Below are 12,157 nucleotides of genomic sequence, written 5' to 3'. Positions count from 1 at the left end.
CCAATTGACTCAAATGATGTCAATTCGCCTATCAGAAGCTTCTAAAGCCATGACATAATTTTCTGAAATTTCCAATCTGTTTGAAGGCACATTCAACTTGGTGTATGTAAACTTCTGACTCATTAGAATTGTGATACAGTGAATTTTAAGTTAAATAATCTGTCTGTAAACAATTGTTGGAAAAATTCCTTGTGTCATGCACAAAGTAGATGTCCTAACCGACTTGCCAAAACTAGTTTGTTAACAAGAAATTTGTGGAGTGGTTGAAAAACGAGTTTTAATGACTCCAACATAAGTGTATGTAAACTTCCGACTCATATATATATTTATAAATTTATTCTTTGTCAGAATGCAGGAAGACTTCTTCCCCCACCAAATCCCTCCTCAAATAACTCAATAAGTAGGCTACACAGTCAGAATTTTCTTCACATTTATTATTAGCTATTAATACATGCATTCTTTGCCTACAGTTTGTTTCGTGTAATACAGAAATTCTCTATCTAGATACCCAAATTCTTTACAAGCAGTTTCTTACCAAAATTCTATACAATTTCATTTAAAAACACAGAATGTTAGTTATATACAGCTTGAGAGACACTGAGTTAAATTGACTTCGGCTACTAATGACACCCTATTCCCCATATATACTAGTGCAATACTTTTAGTACAAAGTAGTATTTCATCAAAAGTAGTGCACTCCATGGAGAATATGGTATAATGAGGCTGAACCTTAGAAGTTGTATATTTACCATGTTGGCACTAATAGTTCCAAGACATTCTAGTTTAGAATGCAAATTATAACTTTGTTGTCATGAAACTACAATGTTTGCTGCTATTTGTTTTGTTATCACATTCCAGCTGTTATGAACTGTATATTGAGGATAGAAGTTGTCCATAGTTAAAGATCTAGGATCAGCATAGCCTCCCCAAACCTTACCATTAGGGGTAAACCACAAAACTGACATTAGATCAGTGTTTATGATTCAACTTACTCATACTGTATTTATGTTCAGTTGGGATATATTTTAAAGGTGCAATGTCCCTTTAATTAGCTTCTTATCCCGTGTCACGTTGAAACAACACAAAATAAAGTATTTTCAATGCGTGTCTTTTCTCAATGTCTTTCTTTCTTCATTTTAAAACCTGTACTTATTAAAAGCCTTATGATCAGGGATCATCCCTTTGGTTACAAACTCATTTTGCCCTAGGGGCCACATTAAATCATTTCGGGGGGCACATTTGTCTCGTGGGCCAGGAGTTTGATACCCCTGCACTAAAACCACTGAGCAAATACAGAATTAACAGACAAATAAAGTCTGCAAAGTCTAGTGGTTTGAATGGTTGTTTAAACGTTGTTGAGACGACGTGAGTAACGTTAGATGAGTTAGCTAGGCAGCTGTACAATGCTACTTCATACAGCAAACAAAAAGCGGAGACTTGAGTATAGATATAATGAACCTTGTCTAATATTGAGACTGATTATTACACACAATTCATTACCCACAATTCCACATGCCCTGAAAAAATGTGCTCTTGAAAATACGTCAACTCACTGCATCATACTGAACTAGTATGTCCGTTCACTCCCATACAGCGTAATTGTTGCTGATACAAACCTATATAGTGTTATTATTATCTTAAAACATTCATTTTAAAACGTGTGTTAAAGTGTAAAGCCATATTTAAAAGCACTGCACACTGTTATTTTCTTTTATGAGCTGGGTTTTATTTTATGAGTTTGTTGTTGTTTACAAGTGGAGAAGAGGTGGGTGGTGTTGAGTTGTTAAGAGGGAACCTATGCAGTTTCACACACTATGGTATTCCAGGGTGCATCACACCCACCCCCCTCATGTGTTGCAGTGACAATTCACCAGAACATTGTCTGTCTGTCTTCTAGAATTAGCGTTATCAAGGGCAACTATCTGAACTTTCTGATGCTTAGTGTTAGTTGCTGTGGGTACATATTTGCATATTTATGTGCCATATAAAATAAATAACTGAATGAATAACTAAATAAAACATGAATGTGTCACCCACCTTTTATCTCACTTGTGCTCCCCTATGTATTTACAATTGATCCCTTCCCTCCATTTCGGACCATTTCATTTAGTTGACTTAAGCAAAGGGAAATTGAGTTCTAGCTTTTTGTAGTGTTGTACTGTACAGTTATGGCCAAAAGTTTTGAGAATGACAAATATACATTTTCACAAAGTCTGCTGCTTCAGTGTCTTTAGATATTTTTGTCAGATGTTACTATGGAATACTGAAGTATAATTACAAGCATTGCATAAGTGTCAAAGGCTTTTATTGACAATTACATGAAGTTGATGCAAAGAGTCAATATTTGCAGTGTTGACCCTCCTTTTTCAAGACCTCTGCAATCCATCCTGGCATGCTGTCAATTAACTTCCGGGCCACATCCTGAATGATGGCAGCCCATTCTTGCATAAACAATGCTTGGAGTTTGTCAGAATTTGTGTTTTTTTTTTGTCCACCCGCCTCTTGAGGATTGACCACAAGTTCTCAAGGGGATTAAGGTCTGGGGATTTTCCTGGCCATGGACCCAAAATATTGATGTTTTGTTCCCTGAGCCACTTAGTTTTCACTTTTGCCTTATGGCAAGGTGCTCCATCATGCTGGAAAAGGTATTGTTCGTCACCAAACTGTTCCTGGATGGTTGGGAGAAGTTGCTCTCAGAGGATGTGTTGATACCATTCTTTATGGCAAAATTGTGAGTGAGCCCACTCCCTTGGCTGAGAAGCAACCTCACACATGAATGGTCTCAGGATGCTTTACTGTTGGCATGACACAGGACTGATGGTAGCGCTCATCTTATCTTCTCCGGACAAGCTTTTTTCCCGGATGCCCCAAACAATCGGAAAGGGGATTCATCAGAGAAAATGACTTTACCCCAGTCCTCAGCAGTCCAATCCCTGTACCCTTTGCAGAATATCAGTCTGTCCCTGATGTTTTTCTAGGAGAGAAGTGGCTTCTTTGCTGCCCTTCTTGACACCAGGCCATCCTCCAAAAGTCCAAAGGTGCAATCTTACTGGCAGCAACATCCTTGCCTGTGAAGCCCTTTTTGTGCAAAGCAATGATGACGGCACGTGTTTCCTTGCAGGTAACCATGGTTGACAGAGGAAGAACAATGATTCCAAGCACCACCCTCCCTTTGAAGCTTCCAGTCTGTTATTCGAACTCAATCAGCATGACAGAGTGATCTCCAGCCTTGTCCTCATCAACACTCACACCTGTGTTAACGAGAGAGTCACTGACATGATGTCAGCTGGTCCTTTTGTGGCAGGGCTGAAATGCAGTGGAAATGTTTTTGGGGGTTTCAGTTCATTTGCATGGCAAAGAGGGACTTTGCAATTAATTGCAAATCATCTGATCACGCTTCATAACATTCTGGAGTATATGCAAATTGCCATCATACAAACTGAGGCAGCAGACTTTGTGGAAATTAATATTTGTGTCATTCCCAAACTTTTGGCCACGACTGCACACTGGTATGTACTGTAGTCCTCTACTATAGCATTGCTTCATTGATTGTGTTATAGTGCTTGAGTAGAAGTAATGTAGTGTGTTTAGCAATACTACTCAAGCACACAACAATGTGCTAGAGTGGGGAAGTTAGGTAGGTTGGTGGTTGGTCTATCCCTTTAAAGTCTATATGTGTGTGGTGGGCAACACTTAACAATAATTTTGAATAAAGTTTTGAACACCCTTTCCTCACAAGCACCTCCACTTGTCCCCTTTAACCTATTGACACCTGACCCATTTCAGTCGGACCACTCCCCGTTGTCCTCCCCGCCGGAGTCGGAATCTGATTCACTGTACTCAACGGCGATGCGACGTGATAGGATGGTGGCCACGTCGTTTCCAACTGGCTCTCTCTTTGCTTCCTGCTCTCTCTGTTCCTGGACCTTCCTCAACTGGATACCTGGAAAGATGGAAGGAGGGAAGGTTTGAAGGAGGGATGGAGGGAGTGAGGGGTTAGATAGATACATATGAAGCTCTGTCTGTCTGTCTGTCTGTCTGTCTGTCTGTCTGTCTGTCTGTCTGTCTGTCTGTCTGTCTGTCTGTCTGTCTGTGTCTGTGTCTGTGTCTGTGTGTGTCTGTCTGTGTGTGTGTGTGTGTGTAACAGCATTGCTCCCGTCCCTGTCCCTCACTGGGCTTGAACCAGAGATCCTCTGAACACATCGACAGCGTGTCACCCACAGAAGCAGCCTTACCTGTTGCAAAATTCCTGTAACTTTCTGAAAGTTGCCAGATTTTTTTCCCCTCACAATTCTGTGAATCTTTCAACCAGAATTTCTGGAAAACCTGGGAATTTTGCAACCCTACAGTCCACCAAAGCAATGCTTCTAAGGGGAATGACCTCATTCTAGATCTCATCACAAAAGGGAAGATACAAACACACAGCTAACTAGTGTTGTCACGATACCAGAATTTTGACTTCGATACTGATACCAGGTTAAGTATCACGATACTCAATACCATCATGATACTCGATACAGATAAACAGAAACTCAGCTACTGCTCTGTTCAATCGTTGGTAATCTTTTGAGTTCAATATCATTACATTATAATTTTTTTTATGTCAATATTTCAGACAGGCATGTACACATTAATGCACCAATTATACAATTCTGCTATCTATCTTACTACATAACGGTAATTTATTTATTTGAATGGTAAATCTCTATTGATAAACTGGGTAAATCAAGGGGCTGCAGATGACAAAATCTGTTTCCCATTGATTTTGGACTTATTTTATTGATCAACAACGTTTTCATAGAGGAAGCATTTTCTTATTTCATAAGTGTGCGGTGTCTCTTTAAGACCCAGTGTTGAGGTTATTTAAGAGGCACATGCACTCAAGTAAGTTGGAGGGAGAGAAATGATGCGAGGGAGGCGATGTGAATGAATCAAGTTTTTGGTGACAATCGGCTTTGAAATCAGTATAATTTACATTATGGTTAGCACATTATGACAAACAGAGCGAGCAAGGAAAATTAGCCTACAACGCTGGAAGCTACCGGTATCTTCTTGCATTGTAAAGTGTTCTTTCCTTCATAGACATTGTTTTGCGAACAGTAATAAACATTTTCAACATTTCTACATGCCGTGATGCATTATTCAAGTGTGATAACATTCTGTGCAGCATAAGTGGTGAGCCAACATGATGCGATCCAGACTCCCAGTGAGTACAGTGGTTCCTCAGGACAGGCTAGAGCTAGCAATGAGTCAGTGGAGCAGGCACCTTGCTCTGGCGCTATAAAGGACATCGGCTGCGCTGATAGACAGACTTGATCCTCTAAATAAGTATATAACGTGACACATTTGACATAAGTACCGAAAGTACCAGAAAATCTAATACTGAACCGGTTTTCATGTTCTAGTATCAACAAAGTACCGAAGTTTCAGTATATCGTGCAACACTACCGAAAACTAGCTAGCCATTTAAAATATGCTAAATGTACTCATTCACAGGTGGATACACATGTATCCATGCACACACGCACACACATACCCTCTATCGGTCTCACCTCTGCGTATGGCTGCTAGCAGTTCACTGCGAGCATTGCTGATCGGAAGCACACCTAAGCACACACACACACACACACATATACACACACACACACACACACACAAAAACAAACTTAAACAAAAAACAAAAAAAACACATTCATAAACACACCCCCACACACACCCCCCCACACCCCCCAAAACTCTCTCACCTCTACGTATGGCAGCCAACAGGTCGCTGCGAGCGTCGCTTATCGGAATCATCGGCATCTGGCCCTTCCTGGTGGCAGGAGCTTCTCCACCAATGGCGTGAGCCAGAGGCAGGATATGGGAGGGGGGTAGACCAGGTGGGGGAGGAGGGGGGGCAGCGGGAGGGGCACCGGAGGGGGTGTGAGAGGGGGAGGGGACATAGTTGGCAGGGGGGGCGGGGGGAGTAGGGGAGGGACTGTAAGGGCGGGACATGACCACCACGGCCCCGGGGGGGAGAATGGGGGAGGAGGAGGAGGTGGAGTCGAAGGCAGTCTGGGCGGACGGGATGAGGGGTGGGGGAGGGGGAGGGGCAGGGGGGGTGAAGTACTCGGGGATGGCTGATGGCTGGCCGCTAAGGTAGGAGGAAGAGAAAGACAGAAAGAGAGAGAGATAAAAATAACACAATCAATCAGACAGGAATTGACAACAATGGGCAAATCTGTTGGCTCGAACAAACCTCTTAAAACTAAAATCAAATGAAATGTTATGTCAAATGTCAATGTCAAATATATTATTCTAGAATTACAAAGGCTTCGAGAATTAGAATTCCTAGAATCGACATTCACAGTCAATTTAGTGTTTGGTGATTATATTTCTATGTGGTGTTCTTACCCATATGCCCTGTAGTCCTTGACAGACTGCTGCCGTGGCCCATTGAGTGCTCCCCCCTCAGAGGAGGCGGGGGGTGCGTGGGGGAGCTGAGTGCGCCCCAGAGAGGCGATATGTCTTCCCCCAGCGACTACACCAGAGGGGAGATTAGGTCGGGGGTACCCACCCCTGTCTAAGGACTGGGTCTGTGGTGTCTGGGTGAGGTGGGGGACACCGTCGATGGGGTGGGGGGCGGAGGGGGGCTGGGAGGGGTGGTTAGGGCTGGACGGGTAGGAGAGCTCGCCCATGTCTGATGCCACAGACCTAGGAGAGGAGAGGGAGGGTGAGGGGTCATTTATTTTACCCAGCAGAGGGCAGAAGAGAGCTAGGCTGTGCTTAAGCACACTGAAGACTGGCCAGTCACTGAACAATTCATGACACATGTACATTGCATTCGGAAATATTCATACCCATGACATTTTCCACATCTTGTTACGTTACAGCCTTATTCAAAAATGTATTAAATTGTCCCCCCCCTCCATCAAATCTACCATAATACCCCATAATGACAAAGTAAAAACAGGTTCGGACATTTTTTCTAATTTTTTAAAAATAATTAAGTGAAATATCACATTTACATAAGTACTCAGACCCTTTACTAAGTAATTTGTTGGAGCACCTTTGGCAGCGATTACAGACTTCAGTCTTCTTGGGGATGACGATACAAGCATGGCACAACTGTATTTTGGGAGCGTCTCCCATTCTTCTCTGCAGATCCTCTCCAGCTCAATCAGGTTGGATGGGGAGTGTCGCTGCACAGCTATTTTCAGGTCTCTCCAGAGATGTTCATCCAGGTTCAATTCTGGGCCCTGGCTGGGCCTCTAAAGGACATTCACAGATTTGTCCCGAAGCCACTCCTGCGGTATATTGGCTGTGTGCTTAGGGTCGTTGTCCTGTTCGAAGATGAGCCTTCGCCCCCAGTCAGAGGTCCTGAGTGCTGTGGAGCAGGTTTTCATCAAGAATCTCTCTGTACTTTTCTCCGTTCATCTTTACCTCAATCCTGACTAGCCTCCCAGTCCCTGCCGCTGAAAAACATCCCCACATCATGATGCTGCCTCCACCTTGCTTCACTGTAGGGATGGTGCCAGGTTTCCTCCAGACGTGATGCTTGGCATTCAGGCCAAAGAGTTCAATGTTGGTTTCATCAGACCAGAAAATCTAGTTTCTCATGGTCTGATAATCGTTTAGGTGCCTTTTGGCAAACTCTAAGCGGGCTGTCGTGGCTTCCGTCTGGCCACTCTACCATAAAGGCCTGATTTGGTGATGTGCTGAAGAGATGGTTGTCCTTCTGGAAGGTTCTCCCATCTCTACAGAGGAATTCTGGAGCTCTGCCAGTTACCATCGGGTTCTTGGTCACCTCCCTGACCAAGGCCCTTCTCACCCAATTGCTCAGTTTGGCCGGGCAGCTAGCTCTAGCAAGAGTCTTGGTGGTTTCCACTTATGGAGGCTACTGTGTTCTTGAGGACCTTGAATGCTGCAGACATTTTTTATATCCTTCCCCAGATCTGTGCCTCGACACAATCCTGTCTCGGAGTTCTATGGACAATTCCTTCGACCTCATGGCTTGGTTTTTGCTCTGACATGCACTGTCAACTGTGGGACCTTATATAGGCAGGTTTGTGCCTTTCCAAATAATGTCCAATCAAATTAATTTACCACTCGTGGACTCCAAGTTGTAGAAACGTCTCAAGGATGATCAATGGAAACAGGATGCACCTGAACTCAGCCAAATACATTTAACCTCTTGAAGCTAGGGGGCACTATTTTTGGAAAAATACCGTTCCCAAAGTAAACGGCCTATTTCTCAGAACCAGAATATGCTAGAATATGCATATAATTGACAGATTAGGATAGAAAACACTTTAAAGTTTCCAAAACTGTCAAAATATTGTCTGTGAGTATAACAGAACTGATATTGCAGGCGAAATCCTGAGGAAAATCAAACCAGGAAGTGGCTTCTATTTTGAAAACTCCATGTTCCATAGCCTGCCTTTGCTCCATTTAAAGGGATATCAACCAGATTCCGTTTCCTATCGCTTCCTCAAGGTGTCAGTTTTTAGACATAGTTTCAGGCTTTTACTTTGAAAAATGAGCGAGAAAGACAACATCGCGTCATTGTATGGCCGGGTGCCAGCAGCGTTTTGCTTGGCGCAACAGAGTTTGGGCAGCCATTGGCTTTCCCTTTCCTACTGAGAAAGACAGTTGCGGTTGATATATTATCGATTATATATTTTAAAACAACCTGAGGATTGATTATAAAAAAACATTTGACATGTTTCTGTGGACATTACGGATACTATTTGGAATTTGTCTGAGTTGTCGTGACCGCTCTTTCCTGTGGATTTCTGAACGCGCCAAACAAATGGAGGTATTTTGGATATAAAAATAATCTTTATGGAACAAAAGGAACATTTATTGTGTTACTGGGAGTCTTGTGAGTGAAAACATCCGAAGATCATCAAAGGTAAACGATTAATTTGATTGCTTTTCTGAGTTTCGTGACCAAGCTACTTGATGCTAGGTGTACATAATGTTCTCGCGCGATCGATAAATTTACACAAACGCTTGGATTGCTTTCACTGTAAAGCATATTTTCAAAATCTGACACGACAGGTGGATTAACAAAAGGCTAAGCTGTGTTTTGCTTTATTGCACTTGTGATTTCATGAATATAAATATTTTTAGTAATACTATTTGAATGTGGCGCTATGCAATTCAGCGGTTGTTGATGACAATTATCCCGCTAAAGGGATGGGTAGCGTCAAGAAGTTAAACTCAGTATATCACAATTCCTTGACATTTAATCCTAGTAAAAATTCCCTGTTTTAGGTCAGTTAGAATCACCATTTAATTTTAAGAATGTGAAATGTTAGAATAATAGTAGAGAATGATTTATTAAACCTTTTATTTATTTCATCATATTCCCAGTGGGTCAGAAGTTTGGTAGCATTGCCTTTAAAATGTTTAGCTTGGGTCAAACGTTTTGGGTAGCCTTCCACAAGCTTCCCACAATAAATTGGGTGAATTTTGGCCCATTCCTCCTGACAGAGCTGGTGTAACCGAGTCAGGTTTGTCGGCCTCCTTGCTGGCACACACTTTTTCAGTTCTGCCCACAAATGTTCTATGGGATTGAAGTCAGGGCTTTGTGATGGCCACTCCAATACCTTGACTTTGTTGTCCTGAAGCCATTTTGCCATGACTTTGGAAGTATGCTTGGGGCCATTGTCCATTTGGAAGACCCATTTGCGACCAAGCTTTAACTTCCTGACTGATGTCTTGAGATGTTGCTTCAATATATCCACACAATTTACCATCCTCATGTTGCCATATATTTTGTGAAGTGCACCTGTCCCTCCTGCAGCAAAGCACCCCCACAACATGATGCTGCCATGTGCTTCAGGGTCGGGATGGTGTTCTTCAGCTTGCAAGCATCCCCCTTTTTCCTCCAAACATAATGATGGTCATTATGGCCAAACAGTTCTATTTTTGTTTCATCAGATCAGAGGACATTTCTCAAAAAGGTACGATCTTTGTCCCCATGTGCAGTTGCAAACCGTAGTCTGGCTTTTTTATGGCAGTTTTGGAGCGTGGCTTCTTCCTTGCTGAGCGGCCTTTCAGGTTACGTCGATATAGGACTCGTTTTTACTGTGGACAGAAATATTTTTGTACCCGTTTCCTCCAGCATCTTCACAAGTTCCTTTGCTGTTGTTCTGGGATTGATTTGCACTTCTCTCACCAAAGTAAGTTAATCTCTATGAGACAGAACGTGTCTCCTTCCTGTACTATTGTTTGTACAAATGAACATGGCACCTTCAGGCATTTGAAAATTGCTCTAAGGATGAACCAGAGTCTAAACATTTTTTTGGGGAGGTATTGGCGGATTTCTTTTGATTTCCCCATGATGATTTCCCCAATATATATATCAATTAAATGTTTTGTTATATATAAATGTGCAAACATTTCCAAAAACCTGGGCTTGATTTGTCATAATGGGACGTCTGTAGATGGACAAGAAAAAAACACTATGCTATCCATTTTACAATAAGGCTGTAACGTAACAAAATGAGAAAAAACACCAATTATTTGATTCTGGGCTCACCTGTTATCGGGTGATAGCGACCCCTCGGAGGACATTCCGTGATAGGGTGAGGGGGTTAGTCTGGTATCGGGTCGGAACTCCTTGTCATAAGCCATCATATTCCACTCCTGTCTGCGATTACGGGCTTTACGAACCTTCTTCACCTCCCTTCCCGGGTCCTCTACCTGTTTGTGCTGCTCCTGATAGAGTGACGGAGGGGAGTGGAGGAAGGAGAGACAAACAAACAAATACAAAGGGCTGCATTTATTATGGATAGTCTTCTCTTCACACAGGGACAAACAGAGAGAGCAAGATCCATTCCACCATTTTCACTCACCGTCGACCAGCAGAATTCACCAAGTCCCACTATAAGCCAAACTTTTAAGCAATGTTAAGCAATATAAAACATAATCAACACAACATAAAACAGTCCCAAACATAGATGAATGGGTATAAGGGACCAGCTTGGTGGAGGGACAGAGACGGGAGGGGGGACACACAGACGGAGGGGTCTGGGAGCTGGGAGGAGACCGGAACGTAGAGGTGGCGTCTTACGGAGCAGGGCGGCGACATGGACAGGGGACATAGGGAACAGGGATGTAGAAGACATTGAACACACAAGGGACAAGGGACAGTGAGACATAGCAGTGGACAGGGGGAAACCAGGGGGACACCCAGAGGACCCAGGAGGAAACAAGGACGGGGGACAAGGGAACATAGTTATGGATGTGGCGGTCTTACGGAGCTGGGTAGTGGGCTGCGAGGTGGAGCCTGTCTGCTGTGGGGTCTACCCTGGTCAGAGTGGGTCGGACAGCTGGTCTGGATGGGGAGACGTGGAGATAGAGAGCTCTAACACATTAGATATACTATGGTTATACAAAATGGGAGAGACAGAGTAGGGGAAAAGAGAGGGGGAGAGGAGGAGAGTCTACTGGTGAAAGTCTGGAGGTTTACAGGGGCGATAGTGGCACGGGGGAGTTGAAGCAGAGTGAGGGAGAAGATGGGACAGAAGACAGGAGGGGGACAGAAAGGCGGGATATACAGTGCATTTGGAAATTGTTCAGACCACTTGACTTTTTCCACATTTTGTTATGTTACAGTCTTATTCTAAAATGTATTAAATTTATTTTTCCTCTCATCAATCGACATACAATAAATACCTCATAAAGACATCACAAAAATAGGTTCAGACATTTTAGCACATTTATTAAAAATACAAAACTGAAATATCACATTTACATAAGTATTCAGACCCTTCACTCAGTACTTTGGCAGCGATTTAGCCTAGAGTCTCTTGGGTATGACGCTACAAGCTTCTCCCACTCTTCTCTGCAGATCCTCTTAAGCTCTGTCAGGTTGGATGGGGAGCGTCTTTGCACAGTTATTTTCAGGTCTCCCCAGAGATGTTTGATCGGGTTCAAGTCAGGGCTCTGGCTGGGCCACTTCCAGAGCACTCTGGGGCAGATTTTCATCAAGGATCTTGCATTACTCTGCTCCATTCATCTTTCCCTCAATCCTGACTAGTCTCCCAGTCCCTACCGCTGAAAAACATCCCCACAGCATGATGCTGCCACTACCATGCTTCACTGTAGGGATGGTGCCAGGTTTCCTCCAGATGTGCCGCTTGGCATTCAGGCCAACAAGTTCAAT

The 12,157-nt window shown here is 43.2% G+C and overlaps 1 protein-coding gene across 5 annotated transcripts in view; it reads right to left on the bottom strand.

The window, feature by feature from the left end:
- Positions 1-3,404: 3,404 nt before the first annotated feature.
- The window catches only part of zgc:109889 (uncharacterized protein LOC553542 homolog), a 62,945-nt gene continuing 54,192 nt past the window's right edge, over positions 3,405-12,157 (bottom strand). For 3 of the 5 annotated variants that reach the window (XM_036957729.1, XM_036957725.1, XM_036957724.1), the window contains 6 exons: positions 11,249-11,326; positions 10,529-10,707; positions 6,394-6,693; positions 5,745-6,133; positions 5,553-5,606; positions 3,405-3,943 (listed from right to left, as the gene is read on the bottom strand). In XM_036957729.1, the coding sequence (XP_036813624.1) occupies positions 3,783-3,943; positions 5,553-5,606; positions 5,745-6,133; positions 6,394-6,693; positions 10,529-10,707; positions 11,249-11,326 (1,161 nt within the window). In that variant the 3' untranslated portion in view covers positions 3,405-3,782. The remainder of the gene's footprint in view (positions 3,944-5,552; positions 5,607-5,744; positions 6,134-6,393; positions 6,694-10,528; positions 10,708-11,248; positions 11,327-12,157) is intronic. The other 2 variants (XM_036957728.1, XM_036957726.1) reach the window with 2 other exon arrangements.

This window comes from Oncorhynchus mykiss, chromosome 21 (genome assembly GCF_013265735.2).
Source record: "Oncorhynchus mykiss isolate Arlee chromosome 21, USDA_OmykA_1.1, whole genome shotgun sequence".
NCBI classification, from domain to species: domain Eukaryota; kingdom Metazoa; phylum Chordata; class Actinopteri; order Salmoniformes; family Salmonidae; genus Oncorhynchus; species Oncorhynchus mykiss.
This window is presented reverse-complemented; position numbering and strand designations above follow the sequence as displayed.